At 35.8% G+C, this 19,977-nt stretch overlaps 1 protein-coding gene across 1 annotated transcript in view; it reads right to left on the bottom strand.

The window, feature by feature from the left end:
• Positions 1-19,977, bottom strand: part of NAALADL2 (N-acetylated alpha-linked acidic dipeptidase like 2) — a 400,097-nt gene that overhangs the window by 108,606 nt on the left and 271,514 nt on the right. Inside the window, exons 8-9 of the mRNA XM_076341349.1 lie at positions 19,205-19,410; positions 17,570-17,689 (exon numbers count right to left, since the gene is read on the bottom strand). Of these exons, the coding sequence (XP_076197464.1) occupies positions 17,570-17,689; positions 19,205-19,410 (326 nt within the window). The remainder of the gene's footprint in view (positions 1-17,569; positions 17,690-19,204; positions 19,411-19,977) is intronic.

A 19,977-nucleotide genomic window follows, 5' to 3' on the forward strand; every position in this document is an offset into this window, starting at 1 on the left:
TGTGGATATTCAAATTCTATACTCTGACTAAAGATACTAGATAATCAAACCCCAATCTGTTCTAATTGGCTATACAGGCCAAAATTGGTCAGTCCTTAACATGCAGAATCTACCTAAATCCAGTCACGTTGTCAAACGCCCAATTTACAAATGCACTAGGTCCCTGAGTCTCCCCGTGACTAGTGATGTGTCAGTATTGCTGAGAACCAGCCTGCACAGAAGCAGAAGTTCAGAGCTGTTCCTATGCCATCAGTCTAGAGGCCCAGGTTTCACAGTTGACATGGCTCCCTCAAATGCAGGGCTGCTGGTGCTAGGCCGTTTCTTAATTTCTTCGGCCGTTTTCTTAATTTTCCCCAGGCTGAGGGAGAAGACCCCCAGGCCTCCTCCACCCTAAAGTCACAAACAACTCAGTGCCTAACAACAGCTTTCTGAATCTAAGTATCTATTCAAGCCCTAATACCTTAACAGAAACATAGAATGAAAGATATTACAACGATGTATTGAAGGAGGAGGCAAAAGATGAGCATGAGTCTGGTGTACAGAGACTTATAACCAAAACCTCTTCTGTTTTCTGGATTACTATATCTTGATCATATTTGGTGAGTGTCAGATTACAACTAGGGCATAAATAGCCAAACAAAGAAAATCATGGCTCCATGAAGAAGTTCCTTGTAAAAATTGTGTACCAGGCAATGTTTCACCTAAGAAGGTAAAGAAACACGCTAAGGGCCATGTGCACCCCTGTTACAATATGATAGACACATACTACAATATATTTCACCCTGTACAAACTGAAATATGATGAAAAAATTAAATATATATCTCTGCCTATTTTTATGCTGATAACACCTGTTACCTGTATTTCTGATTGTGGAATAATAATAGTTGGAAAAAAAATACTAGAACGGATTTATGGCTATTTCATTTCTTCTATAAATTAGCATGAGCAAATGTCCTTTACAGCTCCTGCAGTGAACTCACTCCCCATACAGTAAAGACTCCATATTTACCTACTGTTGGTTTACTAAGTAAGAAAGCATTAGTGGAAAAATATCAAATTCTCCTATCTATGGCTATCCCTAGTATATGCTCCTTTTTACCATTCAGTGCACATCTTTGATTTGGCCTTCTAAAATAAAAGGCTAACATCTTCAGAAGTGCTGAGTGACCATCAGTTACACTGATGTTCTTGAGAAACAGCAGATTTTCTTATGAATAGTAGTTTGAAAAGCTATGAAAACAAAGCAAATTGAATAAATCTGAGGGAGATATATTATTCATTGATAAGTCTATTAACAAATACATGATACTTGAAAAGTCCGAAGGAAAGAGAGATTAGAATGACTTGTTCTTGTATGAGCAGTATATTTTAAAAAACGGTAAAATATTCATTATACAGCTACAGCCCCGATCCTGGAGCTTTAAAAAAAAAAAAGAAAGAAAACGTGGACCTAAAGCTGGAACCAAAGATGAATCTTTATTTAAAAGGAAGGAAATGTAACAAATTACTCACATATCTTTCCTTAAACTGTATTTTTCTCTTAATCTCCACGCTACTAAGACATAAGTAGCAATGGAGCATTCATCAGGACAATCATTTGTAATCAAATATTCTGTTTCTCTAAGTATCTGCTTGTTGACACAATACGGAAATACTGATAATTATCATCCATTATACTAACATTTGCCGCTTTCTTGAATAGCACTGGATGACATACCTAATTTGAAATTTTAGTACTTTATTTCCTCCGAGAATATTATTTCTAAGGCTTTTTAAAGACTGATCAAAAATAGCAATGCAGATGAGTTCTAGAGCTACAAATTTCACTTCAAGTGCTTCATTTTAACACATTTGAGTGCAGTCTGATTGACTTACCAAAACATTGAAAAATAGGTTACAATTTGAGCCAATCATGCTGAACTAAAAGGACCTATAAAAAAAACCCCCAAACCAATCCTTCTAAGGTAGAGTTCAATGTACAGATTGGAGATAAACAGCGTACACTAGGGGGGCTAAGGATTTCTATGTAAAAGCATTAAAGAAACTTTTATGTCAGGAATTATTTTCAACTTAGTTGTCACACAGTACATACCAAAACTGAGTAAAAAACCCGACTTTCTCATTCATCTGCATAGCAAACCTGAAAGCATTTCTTAGCCAAGTCTCCCTTCTGGTATTTCATCCTCTTCCTCCCTTCTGCCAGCCCTGAGTCCTGCTGCTGCTTTGTCCCTCATATTTAGCATCAGCATAATGGTAGTGCTTTACCTACTGATCCTAATGTAACCACAGCAGACAGCTTCAGAGTGTAATGTTTGTTCTTCAGAGAACATGAGTGTGAACCATATACATCATGAAAGTCTTTAGATTAAAACAAACAAGCAAGAAAGAAGTCTAGTGAAGCCTCTGGACCAAATTTTTGTTTAAACTCAAATGGTTTTAAAAAAGCCAAAAAGCGCTGAAGACTAATTTCAGACTCACTCAGAGAGCTCAGCATTCATTGATACCAGGGTGAATCCTTATTTAAGTGGCTATTATCAATTACCAACGCTAAATTTCAATTTCATTACATTAACTGATTTACTTTTAAAAAAAAAAAGTAAACCTGAGTAATCTGAATTCAAGCTTTTGACCTAACACCACTGCCTGTCAGGAAGGAGAAAGCTACCTGACTAAAGGAGGAAATAATTTACAAAAATGAAGGAAACATGATCCTAAAGCATTAGAAAGCTCACCCAATCAGGGATCAAAAAGAAGTTTAATTCCAAATTAACCAGCTTAAATCTGGAACGTTGGATACCTGCATACTGCTTTCAGATCACCTACAGATCGCTAACAGACCTGATGCAAAAAATATTTTGCAAACCATTTCAAACAACACATGAACTTGAGAAAATAAGTCAGAAGTAATACATGAACAGAAAAGATTACATTCAGGAAATTTCATTTAACGTTGATTAGTCATTTACAGAATGAAACATATTACAACATTTTCAACATTATACCTGAACTCTGTATTAACCACTTACACTATGCAATTTAAACTGACTCCAATTGCTACTTCTTAAGCACTTTTAAGATTAATGAGTGAACTTAATGCCAAATGTTTTAAGAGTGCCCAAACATAGGACAGAAGACTGAGAATTCATATCCCTTTGGTCATTTGCCATGAGATCTGGATTAAATTCTCTCCTTTTCCTCCTTTGTGACTTTGTCAAATCCTATTCATCTCCCCATAATTCACTTTACCTTTAGTAAAAAAGAGATAATTTTTGTTTTCCCCTACTGTTAGTCTATCTTGTCTCTTGCGATGTAATTTTCAAAGGCACAAAGGCCAATCAGGAAAGTATCTTCAACTGAAAGCCAATTAAGTTTAACACCTTTCTTTACCTGTATCTTTGAAAATCTCCTTCATGTTTGAAGTGCTGTATAATCAGACTCAGAATTTGTATTAATTTGAAACTATTATAATATCATCAATACTAAATTACGCAAGCTATCCATTTGTTTTAAAATTAAATACTCTGATGGAGGAGACCCAAGATAGCCTTAAAATGTTAATGCATGATGCAAAAGCAACGATCCAGAGGATGCTCTGGCTAATTAACAAGCTCTAGTCTCAGACCTGGAATGATAATACTGATGAAAACACTGACAAGGATTTAACAAAATTCTAAAAGATCCTTGTTGGGCTTGTGCTCCATAGGAAACAGAGGGGTAAGGAACAACATATATCTAGGGAAAAATTCGTAAAGATCTGAGTTCATACAGTTAGAAATGTTGATACAGGCAAATATTTTAAGGGTCAATGCAAGTAATCACGCTGGTATAACTGATATATCTAGCTCCTCAGCTTAAAAGAGGGATATCCGAGGCAGAATGTCTCACAGAGAAGTGAGAGGCCTATCACTACTCCTTTCAACAAGGAACACACATCCCTGTTGCTACAAGAAAGCATTTGCTAATGGTTGCCACCAAGACAGATGTAGTGCAATTCTTCCAGCACAACACGAGAACAACATGGATGTGATGAATTACTCTATCACAGAAGGTTTTCAGGATTTCCAGAAGAATCCTAGGACCTGTGTTCATGCTGTCTGAGAATCAGAGACTACTAAAATATTTCCGTATCTTGCTTGGTAGTCCTTCAGCAAAATTAGGATAGTTGGAGGGTATTTTACTCAATAACAATGGGATTCAGTTAACTTACCTCAGCAGTTAATTACCAAGGACTATGAAGTACTCATTGAAGTAAAAAATACTTTAAAAACAAAGGCTCTGCGTCAGAGTATTTTTTTTGGGAAAAAAGCCAACTCTGCTGGAAATCCCGCCTTCTGTAGTGACAGAATAACCTCAAAAAATCTCTCATGTTTTATCCCACTTTTACATCAGTGTAGCTGCACTAGTCCTCATATAATTCCTCTCAGTGTACGTTAGTTTACAGGAAATCAGAAGAAGGACCAAAATATTTACACTAAAGCCCAAGGCAGAGTGTGCTCTTTGTGGAGCATAAACACATTGTCCCAATTAAAGGTCATGTATGAGCTCTCCTCCTTTCACTTAGTGGTACAGCTCTCATTTTAAAAGGACATACGTAGGCTGTAAGTTGAGTTATAAGATTATTTTGCCTTGAGCTACAGTGTTACCTACTATAAGCAGTCCTGCACAAGTGTCTAACACTAAATCTGCATTGAAGAATGCTGCATAGTACTTGTGCCTGCTTTGATGGGAAAGTACAGGATGTCAGAAAGAAGAAATGATGATAGAAGTTATGATTATTTATTTACCACTTTCTTTTAAAAGAGGGATTAAATACTAGAGCATCAAGCTCAGATGTCAGCAGGCCTACAACCTACTTCAGGAACCCTAGAATGAGCAGATGCTGCCAGAACAGAAGCAAGACTTCTCAGCACAGTAGGCAAAGGTGAATTTTGCTACCTTAATGATTCTATCTTCGTCCTTAGCGCCGCAAAATTCAATTCATAGAGTAAATAAGAAATCTAAATACAAAGTGAATATGAGCTCTTCAGGCCACGCCTCTGATTAAAACAAATAATCCTTGCATTAGGGGAGAACAACTAACCTCCCCTAGGCACCAAGGAAAGCATTGGCAAAGTGCCATCCTAACATTATCTCCTCAACCATTCTCCTTCTTCATCTGTGCCTTAAGACAGCCTTATATCTTCCTTTGTCTTCAGGACAAACATCTTTCATTCCACAGCAACAGCTATGAAGTAGTGAAACACTCTGCCCCACATTCCCAGACACTGTGTAGACAAATCAACTTATATGGCCAAGTACTGCCATTGCATTCATGTAACCTGAGCCTTTCAGATAATAATAATGCTGTTACTCTGTTTCATTTTGTAAGAACCAGATTTTGAGACTTGTTAAAAAAAAAAAAAAAGGAAAAAAGAAATTGAGTGTTCTCACTCAAGAGGATACTTCTCCTACCTGACACTTGCAGAAACAGTGTGTTATGTGGTGCCAGACAGCAAAACACACATGTATGGCATCAATACAAAGGTCAAGAATGAACAACACATAGGACAACACACTATTATTTTCTTTGTAGCAAAAAATGTGGTATGGACTTAAGTTGATTACAAATACAAGCTGCCATATGCACTTCCCAGAACCATTGAACCGATCAATTCTGTACATAATCATTTAAAATGCCTGATAGGGAAACCTAATGGGGTTGCCCTGCTATGATTTTAAAAATTGCTTGTTTTGATTACCTGCCACTCAGGATCTCTGTACCACTCTTCTCTCTTCTAAAAGAGATGCTATTACACTTGTTTCTACCGTGATAGTTCTTAAGTTAACACATATACCCACGCGCATCATCTACCTTATCTGACTTTTGTCTCAACTGTTCATGTGTAGGAGGAAAGACTAATTCAGGAGAAAAACATGGAGTTAAAACCAAGCATTTAAGTGCCCCATAAGCAGGGTAAAAAGAAAGATGATTAGTACTGCAATTAATTCTAATATAGATGATAACTTTAGTCTTTCTTCTCTTGAAACAAATGGATTTCATTCATCACTCACAAGATAACTAGTGACACCTGTCTATCTCTGATTAGCTGATACCAAAGGCAACCAGTTTCTGATGAGCAGGATCAGATGCTTTCAGTAGCTCTGTCAACACAAACATAATGCCATACTTATTAGTGCTGATGCAGAAAACTCTGTCATTCTTACAGGGAAATAAAACAGAAGTCAAGACCCAATTCTCTTCTGTCTTATAACAGTAAATCAGGAAAAATATATTTAAATCACTAGAGTTACAGCATTTTATAGAAATACAAGTGAAACTAGAATTCCATCCTCAACGTCTTCTCCATTATCAGAACAATGAGATCGAAAAAACCCACTAATGCAAACACAAAGCCATGTTGCAGAATAAGTGAGATACGCCCCAGAATTGTGAAACTAACATCTAGGGACTAATATTTTTAAAAAGATCTAAGGAGAATCAAAAGGAAAACTGAGATTTACACATGAATGAGAATTAAAAAAATGTTTTACAAAAGAAATTCAGATGAAGAGAGAAGGCATTTGGATGAGACGTGCTGTTCTGAGATTAAGCTCAGTTTATTAAAATGCCTTTGGTTCCAGGTTCACTTGCTAGTCAGCTACTTTGGTTTACAAACATATATTCCAAATACCCTTTGCTCTAAAGAGGCATTAAATCACTGGATAACCAATCAGGGTACCGTTTTTAGCAGCAATACAACAAACAAAAGTGAAATACGTATTGCTATTGTTTTTTTCTGATTAGACTCTCTGTAGAGTCACTTTGACTCTACATATATTTTTCTGCCATTTTAGCTCATTGTAAAATATTCGTTGAGGTACAATGTGCCTCAAGTGGTAATCTTTGGCAAAAACAGGATTTAACAGAGAATTGACTTGCTTGTCTGAGACGTATCAATTAATTTCAAACATGAAATTTCATACTAACTTTGAGGAAGATGTATCAATTCTCTGAAGCTGATGTTCAGTGTATAAAGTGTATAATTTTCTTCTGTGTATAATGATAACTTTTTTTCAATACATACAAAAGTTGTTGCAAAAAAGAATAAAGATCACCAGTGGAAGAAAGGGAAAAGAAAGATTGATCTTTAACTGTGATGACAGTTGATAGATGAAAAAAAAATTTCCAAATATTACTGTGATAGAAGACAAGCACAGATCACCTGAGAAAGTTGTAGAATCTTGTAGACTGGAAGCTGAAACACATCAGAGAGACTTATTTTTGCAGTAGGATGAGGAGTTGGATCAGTGACTGCTTGAAGTCCTTACCAGTTTTGTTTTTGTATCATCAAAGGTGCTTTACATATTCATTTGTATGTACATTTTACCTAATCACACCTGTCCTGGTTTCGGCAGGGATAGAGTTAATTTCCTTCCTGGTAGCTGGTACAGTGCTGTGTGTTGGATTTAGGATGAGAACAATGTTGATAACACACCGATGTTTTAGTTGTTGCTAGGTAGTGCTTACATTGGTCAAGGACTTTTCAGCTTCCCATGCTCTACTGACTGAGAAGGCTGGAGGTGCACAAGGAGCTGGGAGGGGGCACAGCCAGGACAGCTGACCCCAACTGGCCAAAGGGACATTCCATACCATGTGACGTCATGCTCAGTATACAAAGCCGGGGAAGAAGAAGGAAGGGGGGGACGTTTGGAGTGATGGCGTTTGTCTTCCCAAGTAACCGTTACGCGTGATGGAGCCCTGCTTTCCTGGAGATGGCTGAACACCTGCCTGCCGATGGGAAGCAGTGAATGAATTCCTTGTTTTGCTTTGCTTGCGTGAGCGGCTTTTGCTTTACCAATTAAACTGTCTTTATCTCAACCCACGAGTTTTCTCACTTTTACCCTTCCGATTCTCTCCCCCATCCCACTGGGGGGGAGTGAGCGAGCGGCTGCGTGGTGCTTAGTTGCTGGCTGAGGTTAAACCACGACACACCTTGTATTTGGAATCTGTAAAATAAAATTCTCATTTCCTTTATAGAAAAAAAAAAACAATAAACAAAGCAAACTACATCTTTGGGTTTCATTTACAACAATGATCCATTAATTTACAGGGAGAAAAAGATTTTATGTGATTTCCCCCCCCCCCCCAATTCCCCAGAGCCCCAAAGAAGTATCTACTACAATATAATTGGTTCCAAAGCACCCTCGATTCTGAACATTCAGTTCCATTTTAGCTGTGCAGGCAACTGTTTTACAAGCTTACTTGAAGATATTCTGTAAATAAGATTTATGATACTTTTGTGCTGTTTGTAGTTAATTAAATATTTTGAGTGACAACTGCAAATAACTACTGCTACTTGTTTTAAACAAAAATCTAATCATTACACAAAGCTTGATAAGCAGACCAAATGCAGCAAACAAAATGCAAACAATAAAATACACCATACAAGACAAGCTTTTTTAAAATAATGAATCTAAGATCAAGTAAGATGTTTTGTAATTAGCATGAAAGACAAATTTAAAAACATGATACTACTATGGAGTTCATGTACACTAGCTACCATGTCAACCTATTCTATATAACATTATATTCTCTTTTGTTCATAAGTTATTACTTGGTAGACTAAAGCTTTATCGTTTCAGAGCTAAAATCATAGAATCATAGAATAGTTTGGGTTGGAAGGTACCTCTAAAGGTCATCTAGTCCAACCCCCCTGCCGTGGGCAGGGACATCTTCAACTAGAGCAGGTTGCTCAGAGCCCCCTCCAACCTGACCTGGAATGTTTCCAGGGATGGGGCATCCACCACCTCTCTGGGCAACCTGGGCCAGTGCTTCACCACCCTCAGCATAAAAAATTTCTTCCTTCTATCTAGTCTCAGTCTACCCCCCTTTAGTTTAAAGCCATTCCCCCTTGTCCTGTTGCAACAGGCCCGGCTAAAATGTTTGCCGCCATCTTTTTTATAAGCCCCCTTTAAGTACTGATGGGCTGCAAGAAGGTCTCCCCAAAGCCTTCTCTTCTCTAGCCTGAACAACCCCAACTCTCTCAGCCTTTCTTCACAGGAGAGGTGTTCCATCCCCCTGATCATTTTCGTGGCCCTCCTCTGGACCCGCTCCAACAGGTCCGTGTCTTTCTTATGCTGAGGGCTCCAGAGCTGGACGCAAATTTTCCTCTCATCCTAGTGCCAACTTGAAAAAAGAAAACAACTTTAATTATTTTTATATTAATTTTTGTGTGTTGCCTAGTAGCTTAAATTACTCCTTCATTTTTTGACAAAAGTATGAAATAAAAATGTGCTAAACTTACAGGATTTTAAAAATTATACTTGACACATCCATTTCATGACAGAAACTTTGAAAGCTATTTGAATATTACTGAGATTTCAGAACAGATATTTATTAAATAACTAGCAATGGTAGAAAATGTGGATAAACTAAGGATAACTTTTCCACAATGTTTAGACATATGTTTGGACTCCAGATTGCATCAACCAAAATTAGTAAGTGATCTTGAAAATTCTGGTTAGCCAGAATGTGACAAATCCCTTCCTTGACTGTCACAGACATTGGTAACATATGAAACAGCAGGAAGACCATCTAAATCTCTACCCACACAAACCCATGAGTTGGTTATGAATCTTAATAATAAATATTGTTTTTCTTTTCCATTCAGACACAGAATGCAACAATTATCTAGGAGAGTTCAAAAGCCTATGGAAAAAAAAAATCAATAGCAATAAATTAGAACCTGAGCTGCAGCTTTTTTTAAATCTTTACAACTAAAATTAAATGTGATCACTCTCACTTTAGAGAAAAAGATGAACACGTTAAAACTGAGACAAAGCTAGTTTCCAACTTGATTTTTTTTTCTTGGTTTTTTTGAGAAGATTCCCTTCTTCTAATACCAAATTTCCTGTTGAAGGTAGAACATTCAGCCTTCTTCAAGTAATTATACAGTAAGACATCTAATCAAGAAGCGGGAGACTTGATACAAAGTTGAGAAGTTAGCATCTCTCCTAAATGTTAGAAGGCTCTTCTTGAAAGAGAGCCTAAGCATTCAAGTCTTAAAATAGATGGCTACAAAACAGGTTTTGAAATCACCTTCAAGGCTCTGTCAAGAGACAAAGGTTTGAACTGTATGACCTTTTACCTGCCAAAAGAAAGTTTTTTGCAGAATCTTCAAGAAAACTATTTCCTGCTTTTTTTATTTTCCTGACTATCAGCTGTAAAATTTTTCCCCGTTATATTCAGTGAAGTCACCTTCTGCGTGAACCTAAAGACAGAAGTAGTAATACTATGGGAATTATGCTGCTTTGACTCATTAAACGAAAATGCATTTCAACTACATTACTGATTAAAACCTCATGAATAATTTGGAAAATACAGAGATGTTTGGCTTGAAATTGCTTTTGAAATTTCCTGGTAATTCAAATTTCCAGTTTATGAAGTGTTCTGATAACCTCCGTTCTAGCCTTGTTTAGTAGTTTTTCACACTGGACAAGACACCACCACGAGAATATTCTGGTGGTGAACAGATGAACAGGGCATGAAAAATAAATGAGCAGGGAACTCCTAGAATAGTTCAAGCTGATGCCTGTGATTATTCAAGCTATGACAGCTTTAAATGGATATGGAATGTTTTTCCCCACTTCTTCCACAATTTTGAATCACTATATACCACTCCCTTTTTATTGTGCATGCATAGTTTAGCCATCACAAATGTTTGGATCCGAAGAATTCATTGAAGTCTTCTACTAAGTTCTTGCCAACAAAGATGCCTAAACTTAAAGAATTTTTTTTGCCTTTGGATGACTGACACTGAACTGGTCAGGAGTTTGGGGTTTTGTTTTGGCTTTTTTTTTCTTCCCAAATTTGGGTATTTATTATATAGTTATGCCTACAGAATAGACAAATTCAATTAAGAGCCTTAAAAGAATATATTTTTTTTTGTTTTCACATATAAGAAATGCAATTGCACCAACACCGAAATTAAAGGGACACTTTGGGTGACAAATGTACAAGGTTAAGATGTAAACACCCCTGGGTACTAAAAGATAGGCAAGTAACTAAAACATAACAATCACCATAATTTTAAGGTGATTTCTAAACCATTCAAATTATGACTTTGTTACTAAGTCCATTTCGAACATAATTCCACCTAACGTATAAGTGAACAATCAAGCACTAAATGAAGCCAGCTGCGTACGAGTTCAGAAGTCATGGCCACTAAACTGACACATGCACTGCCACTGGACTTGCTGAGCATGTCTGACAGATCCTGCAGGACATGCAGGTGAATCTGAACACTAAAACACACAGAGTCCTCTATGCATGCATGACAAGAGCCCATGTTGGAAGAGAACTTCCAACCTCAAAATCTATCAGCATGAGCAGGAATTCCATGCTGTTTACTATGCCCATTTCCAAGTGGAGCTCAGGGCAATGCTTTTATGTCAGTTACTGGCTTAGTATTCTACAGATATATTTTTACTCTTCCTGGGAGAAATAGCTTAACAAAACAAAACCACCCAACCTTCCCAGGTTTCTACAAATCTATTTGTAGAAACCCATTTCTCTGAGTTCTCATTGTGTGACCTGGTTAGGACCATATTAAATAGCATACAATTTTACAATAGAAAATACTGGTAAATCATTTAAAGTCACAGCGCTTCACAAAATAAACATCTTCATGCTTGTCTAAAGAATAATCATAGCTAGAAGACATACTGAGATAGACTAAGTACTGGTGTGTCAAAGAGCACTTTAAAGCTTCCGACTCTCAGAATATGAGGTTAGCACACTTAGAAAGGCCGTCTCTTACTACCAAAAAAATTGGTATCTAATACTTTCAGCCAGGTAGAATACCTATCACATTACTTAAAATATTTCACCTTTTTTATTATATGACAAATAAATGGTCTGCTTTTCATTATTCAGATGCAATTTTTTCCACATTGATCTGCAAGCTAGAAAGTGTGTTGTGCTGCACAAAATTTTCATTATTTGTCTGTCACATGCCAAAGTAAGGAACATGTGGCTGTAATCGTTATGAGCCAAATGACGTAACACAGTCTTAATTCTCATTTCATTCTAATGTCTTGTAGATTCTGATTTAAAGATGGTTTCTTTTTTTCTGGTTATTTTACCATATACTTCATTTTTGCACATGCATTTCTTTTCCATGTGCTGTTTGTGTTGTATAGCTTACAGCTATTGTCAATTTCACTCAACAACATAGTTAATAATGACTAGAAAAAAACAGTGAGAGAAACTTTTCAATGACTTGTGGTTATGTAGAAAATTTAAAATGTCCAGAGCTGTCAATCTATCATCTTTCATAAGAACCAGAAGTTTACTTTTAAACTTTCTACATGAAAGGTTTTCTCTCACTATGAAAATGTCTTTCTATCATCACGGAACAGTCAGTTCTGAAGGGAAATAACTAGGAGCAGTAAGATGAAATTAAGCAAAGGAATATTTAGACAGAACTGAAGTGAACTTTTCTAATACTGTAGTCTGGATAAAGTCTCTAGAAGGAAAAAACAATTCCATCACATAGTACAGCTTATTACATTAGACAGTTTTAATTAGATTGAACAATAGAAGCCTAGAACCAAAATCCATTCTACAGCAGGAAAGGAATTACTGAAATCTCCCATACTCCAGGCACTACATTTAATGATAATAAAATGTCCAGATTTCTTCCATTTTATCTACAATGGCTATCAAAGTTGACATTTACATTTCAAAACAAAAGAATCCTGCTGAAATTATGCATCATTTATGCTTTTAGCAGAAGAACTTAATACCTTAATTTCGTAAAGACAAGGAAGGATATGGAAGCAGAAAGCTTGATTCATTAGATACAAAGGACTTTTGGCAGATCTCCAGTAAAATCACAGCATAAAAACTAGTTCACTTGCATTCTTCCTTGCTAACAAACTTTCCCTCCGCCATGGTTAACAGCAATAGCATTTCCATAACATCAAAATGTATCAATAGGTTGAAATGATTATCCACTGTCTGAATCAGCATTTATCTATTAAAACCGTTTAATTTGGAGGAAGAGTGAAAAAATATACAACAGTGGACAAAGCAACGTTTTATCAAAATAAAAGCATTGCTAGCAGATGCAAAGTACCTGCTGCAACTCCAAAATCAATCCACCATTAAATGAAACTTTGCTTTTCACATTGGAGAAGCAGCATCTTAAAGAATTTAATAGAGCTGGCAATGAAGTACTGTCTATATTAACAGCATCCTTTTAACGTAGTTATGAATTCCTGAGACAGGAGTTCACAGCATAAACTTCTGATTCGCAAGAGATTTTTTTGGTTTTCAACACAAATATAAAAAGTAACACCAGCAATCAATTATGACACTAAAAGCAATAATAGGTAAAGACTGAAAATTCATGGGGAAGCTGTAATCTTCTGTTATATGACATATAACAAGCAATTAAAATAATATTTTAATGTTTTTTTCTTCTTTAAAACAAACTGATATGTGATGCTTGGAGATCCATTATTAAATGCTGAAGGTAAAACAAAATAAATGAGAAAACACATAGAAGTTGGAAGAAAAGAATCAATGCTGACATTAATGTAAGATTTAAAAAAAAAAATCAAGAAATAATTGTAGTAACAAGCATCTATACAGAAGTTTATCTTCGGTTCTACTTCAAAAAGAAAAATAGTTTTCTGTCAATAACACCACCTTTAAATGTAAAGATGTTTTATGTCATTTACTCCATTAATAGAAACAAATACTGATAAATAGCATGGAACAATACTTGGCACAGTCATTTTTAATTTCTGATATAGAAAGTGCTCAACTCATTCTTCGATAGCTTTAAATGGCTCTTTTCCTTAGGAGAAAGGAGCAGTAAGTTTTCTTGGGTTCAGCAATAACAGCAGACCTGGAGTCTGATCAGCAGTGGCCATACAATCAGTTAAAAGAAAACAGCAATTAATTTATGTTTCCTAGTAACTTTTTTACTTGTGAAAAGTTAATTATAGAAAAATTCATTAATGGCCTCATTTACAGAGAATGAATGCCAGCATCAAACAAACCCAATTTACCAATGACACTCTGCCAACAAATGGTGATTCACTAACTGAGCAAGAGAATTAACAATCATTTTCCTTACAAAATAATAGTAGGCAAAAACATAACTTGGCAGTATTTCCCTCTTGTTAATGTGGACACTAATTAGCATAGTTATATAAAAAAGATTTGAATTAAATATGTCAAGGTCTCAGAATTGTTTGAATTCCTCTTTGCTTAATTAATCCAAATATTTAAATTAGCTTCTTCATGTAATTTGGTGTTTCAACCAGAATCCCACTGAATCCCACTGATAGGCACATAAAATTATTATTTGCAGACTGCTTATGTAGCTCCCTTTTGAAACCTGCAACTGAAATAAAGATGTAATCCCTTTACATAAAACATCTTTAAGAAGTCACGGTCTCTGTTAATTAGCCAAGCACTTATCCTATTCTCTGACCACCAGATCTCACATGGTAGAAAACTCATCAGGTTTGTGATTCTTCTTTTTATTGGTAAGTCTAGAGCATTCACACATGCTACATTTCAGCTAAAACTTCTTCCCTACTTTTCCTACAGTTTCCAGAAATTAAGAAAAAAAAGTGTTTTGGAAGCTGCAGTGATTAGCAAGCATCCAAACTTTTATTTTAGAAAAGCCACATATTTACAGCAGAGGAAGTAAACACTGTTGTATGCATTTGCCTATCTTAGTTTGCCATTTCTCCACAGTTCTTTTTAAGCTACAGTCCTTGTAGCATTCATGGAGTGCTCCGCATTTAGTGTGATTTTTACTCGAGTTTTCTTTCACAGGACAAACTACAGCTTTTCACTGTTTTCCCTAGAATCATAACACTTAACCTTTGTAGGCATTTGTAACAAGTATTAATTGTCCCTAGGAAAACATTCTTCCTCTGTTTTACTGAGATGGCACGCCCACAATTTTAGCACAACAGTGAGCATTGAACAAAATCCAACTCTGTCCTTAGTGCAAATGGTGAGTAGATCTTAGTCTCCACCTCCTCAAAACAATGTTGCAACACTGTTTAGGAATAGGAAAAAATAATGCAAGCCAGTCTCTTTTGTTATGAAATCTAAAAATAGAAGTATGAGTTTTACCACTGAATCCAAAGGTATAGTGCGGTATCTTCCACGTATCCATAAATTATGGAAAGTTTCTACCTAACTAAACAAGACTGGCTATTTTCTCTTTTCATTTTAAAATGGATTGATATTATTAGTTCTAAATTCCCATTTAATCTTCTTTTCTATTCTAACAAACCTAATTTCAGAGAATTACTCTTCCAAATTAAAATGATCCTTGTCTCTCACTGGACTTTTTAAGCACTTCTTTGCAACCTGCATCTGTTAACAAGAATCTCATGTTAACGGACTCATAATTTCTTCAAGATGAGATGAGCTCCAAAAAGACACATCTTACCCCATTTGCACTATCGTAATTTTGAGATAATCTGTAATTACATTGTCTTCTTGGCAAGTGCTGGAAGTAATATCAATGTTCTTTATAAGTAGATCAGTCTTCCAGAGAAAATCTTCTAGACACATGGCAAGTTGTGAGTACCCATGGGAACAAATGAAGATCTGTGCTGGGCTGTTCCATCACTGTCAATATACTTGACATGAAATCAGAAATCTAGCCAGCATTTGGAAGCAATGATTCCTACAAATCTTTTTTGCAGTCATGCATCAATGCAATGACAGTTGCATTAATTACAAATAATATTATCCTACAAAAACCAAAAGTATACAGATTACCTCGCATGTATTCTGTCCTTTTCTTTTTAAATGGGGCTTCAGGGTAAACATGCAGAATGGATACAATCTCAATAACAAAGCCTTAGCCATTAAAGAATCAGAGGTGAGATGAAGTGTGTTTACTGGAAGAAAAAATGAAGTCCTAGTCGTTTTATGGACTGTTAACCAATTAACTGGTGCCAGGCAGGACTGCTAAGAGAGGCTGTGCCCGTACTACTGGATAGGATACAATTGCTATTACAACAAGAATTACAAAATATTACAGCATCACACCCAAACGCACCACAGAAATAAAAGTGGAAGTGAGAAAGAGGTTTCCTTTGCTTTCTCTCCAAAATAGAGAGCATGACTGTAACACTCTTACTAATATAGCGCTTATTAGAATAAAAGAATCAAATCTTAATACATAAATAGATAATAAAGAAAGTGTCTGCTGCACAGCTCCAGACAGTTTATAGTTTTCAGATCACTGCCATGGATCATATTGTAAAGTCAAAGAAACAAAATCAGAAAAAAACAGATAGCTCAAGGACCTAATGTAATAAACTTATTCCTTTTCAAATACCTGTTTTCATGGAGATAGGACTGCAAACACCAATAGGTCAGCAAAAGGCTAGCAACCTATCAGAATAGTATTTTTTGCAAATACAAGTAGCTAAAACTTAAAATAAAATTTTAATTGACATATCCATAGCACCCGTAGACTCATATATATATAACATGATAAACAATTTTCCACAAATAAAAGCCTTTTATTCCCTGAAAAGAAATTATTTTGCATTGTGTTTTTCACAATACTTACACAGAATAAACCAGATCCTTTCCATGAGGAAATTACCGCCTAATCACTGGACAGGAGAAATGGTTAAAACGTTGCTAAGAAGCAAGTTGACTGATATCATTTTACTGACTTAGTTGGACAACAATGGCCAAGCAAGATCAGTCTTAAACTCCATTTAGTTCAAGATGTTACTTTGAGCAGTGTTTAGTACCAAATGCTTCAGAGGCAAGTCAAAGAAACATCAGAATAACCTAATGAGTATTAGCTTGGCAAATTTATGGAAGAAACATCTAAAAAGCACACTTTATGAAAGTCAAATTGAACTCCATTTTATGCACGCCACTTTAAACTATTTTTATCATTTAGTATGTACCTTATATGATTTTCAACTCATTTTAAACATTAACAAATTCAGTAACCTCAGAAACAGCAATAAGGTCATTAGTTTAAAGATTATGTGCACTTACACCAGCATAACTACAGAATATTCTGACTTTAGACTAGTTACAAAGGCATAGCTGAGCAGTGAACCTGACATACTTTAGACGGTATTTATTATAGTAAGAGTAACACTCTCCGTGTGTGTCACATTACATCTGGTAAATATACAGGTTTAAATGCAAATTGAGAAACAGTCTGCAAAAATCAGATTAGGAAGAGAAAAATGTGCTTTGTGCTAAAGAATAAAAAATATGTTACTTTAAAGCTGCCAAAAGGTGAAAAAGCTGTAGGGCATGCAAGTACGGTGAGACCTGGTATAATGAGCTGTTGAAATAAGTTATCCTTTCCAACCTCTTAATACACCTTGTAATTTTTTTGATAAAATTTAACCTGCTTACTTAGTAAAAACAGTTCATGTGCATTTGTGAGGTTAAAATGCTTAAACAAAACAACTTCCACCTATAGTTATCTAAAACCATCCAGCATCAAAGGGGTTAACCATGTAACCTCATAAACCACATGTGAAAGAAAATATTTTATTTCTAACCTCTGCTGCCAGTTGCTGAAGAGAAGGGGATGCAACAGGGTGTAAAGTTGAATTGCCTCTGACCGGATTATTGAGGCTAACGTAAGCCACAACATTTCTTTGAAGAACTCTCTTGAGATCCTACAACACAAGCAGAGCAATGGTTATTACTATGCATCATTATAATTAAGACTTGTTTTGTTCTTTCAGTTTCTTCTAGGGAAAAACTGCACCCTACGTTTTTGTCCTCTGTGATTCCCTAAGTATTACTTAACTACTACTTCTTACAACATGCTGCTAAGAACTTCAAAGGATATCTTAGTGTTATTTCTCTATATAGCAGAAGTTATAATTCCATTTCACACATCATCTCAACAAAATGCAAACAGGCCTGGGAGGAATTAAAAATGACTACACTTGTACGGCCAAAAATGAAAACATTACATACTGTGAAACAACGTGAAGGCCTTTTAAACTTATGCCTGACAGAAGACAAACTTCAAAAGCAATCATTATCAACAGTGAAATGTACTCAAATTTTTAGAGACCAAATTCAGATTTGAATTGCATAACTTTCCCAGTGTTTTTATTTTATTATTTTTTAGACTATAAAAATAGTATGTACAAACTGTTTCAATTATCTCTTTTTTAAAAAAAGATCCTCTTTCCCTTCTCAGTAATGAGTTACTCTTTGCATGAAGTGGCTCTTTATATTGAACAGAAGGGGTGTAACGCAATTACATCTGGTGTAAAGCTGACTTGAAGTGGAACTAAACAAATTTTGCTTACAGCCTGGATCTTTTCAATTTGATTTTTTTCACTCTCTCTTGTTTTTGAAGAATAATCAAGTTGGAAGTATGAAACTTCATTGAGAGCTAACCACTCCTCATGCATGATAAAAAGCAATTAACTCTTCATTTTATCTACTAATTCAGCAGCCATGAACCTCTCTGCTAGCTATTCCTTTAAATTATCAACTGAAGTCCACTGTAGTCATATATGATCAACGATACTCTGATGAGGCATTTTCTTTCAATAAGCTGATTTCTATTCTGTTGAAAGTAAGAGCCCAAGGAATTGTCTGTGACAGATTGTATCTAACTCCTTAGCACAAATATGTGAGAAGTGAATCAGCACTAGCCATGGAGACACTGAAATGTTTATGTGATTAATGTAAACCATAGTATGGTTCTCCTTTTCATTCAATGTGCTCTTGATTCAGTTCTCCCCACACTAAGCCTATCAATTAAAAAATAGTAACTGTTGAACCCCCAAGAAGGAGAAAAAGCCCGCTAAGCTATTCCTGGGCCTGGGTCTTTTTTGAGGTTTCCCCCCCCTCCCCCAAACTCTGGCAATGCTCTCTTTTACTGTCCTCTGCTGAATTATGGAGAGGAATCAGCTCACAAAGGTGCTGTATAAGCAACCTTCACAGCTACGGAAACAACTTGCCATCTCATTATCACACATGCTCTGTTCCACAGGAACTGCCTCTGTAGATGTTTTCACTGCATTTGCTATGGAGTACATGAATGTACACAGACAGACGTCACAGACCAGTTAATGAACCATTAATTTCTATGTGGTAATTTCATATTGTTTTCTTGCTTTCAGCAAAAGTAATCATTACTGCAATGAGTCCTTCTGAAATTATTTTACCTCTGCCCATTCATATGAACCAATGTTCCCAAATGATGTTCCTCCCCATGAGCAGAAAACAATGGTCCGGTCAGGTCTCCAGCCTCTCTTAACCTTCAACATCAAGGCTTGTATAAATGCTGTGATGATAGCAGTGCTACTGGCCCATTCTTGTCCACCATAAGCATTCAAACCGTTGTGATGACTACCAATGATGACGTATCTGTCTGAAATGTGAAAAAAAAGACAGACAAAAGAATCTTATTTCTTCTGGATACTAGCATTAAAAGAATTTAAAAAAACTAAAAGATGAACTGTATTAGTAGTCTGCAATGTCATTAATACAACACAATGCTGTCAACAAAAATTTATATGATCATGTGCAAGACAATTATACAATATAATACATAAAACTGTGAATACTACTTACAAATAAACTAGTAAATAAATATATGTATATACTTTCCCAATTTAATCCCTGTGCCTTTACCTTCATTGTGTGCTTATTACTCTCCCTTCTTATAAATCTGATATATACTGTTTTTACAGCCAGGACTTGATCATATAGATAATCTAATAAAGTTCCATGCTCACATTAGAGTGTTATGAAAAAACACAAACGATTAAGCAGGAAACTTGTATCTTCAATACATATTAGTGTCCACAAAAGAAAACAAAAGGTGTGGTAGTGCAATGAGAGACATAGAGAAAATACACGAAGTATTAGTACTCCCTCACCTGGAAGACTGTGTTCAGTGCTCGTCACCCTATCTCAAAAAAGACATTGCAGAAAC

Source organism: Aptenodytes patagonicus, chromosome 6 (assembly GCF_965638725.1).
Source record: "Aptenodytes patagonicus chromosome 6, bAptPat1.pri.cur, whole genome shotgun sequence".
NCBI lineage: Eukaryota > Metazoa > Chordata > Aves > Sphenisciformes > Spheniscidae > Aptenodytes > Aptenodytes patagonicus.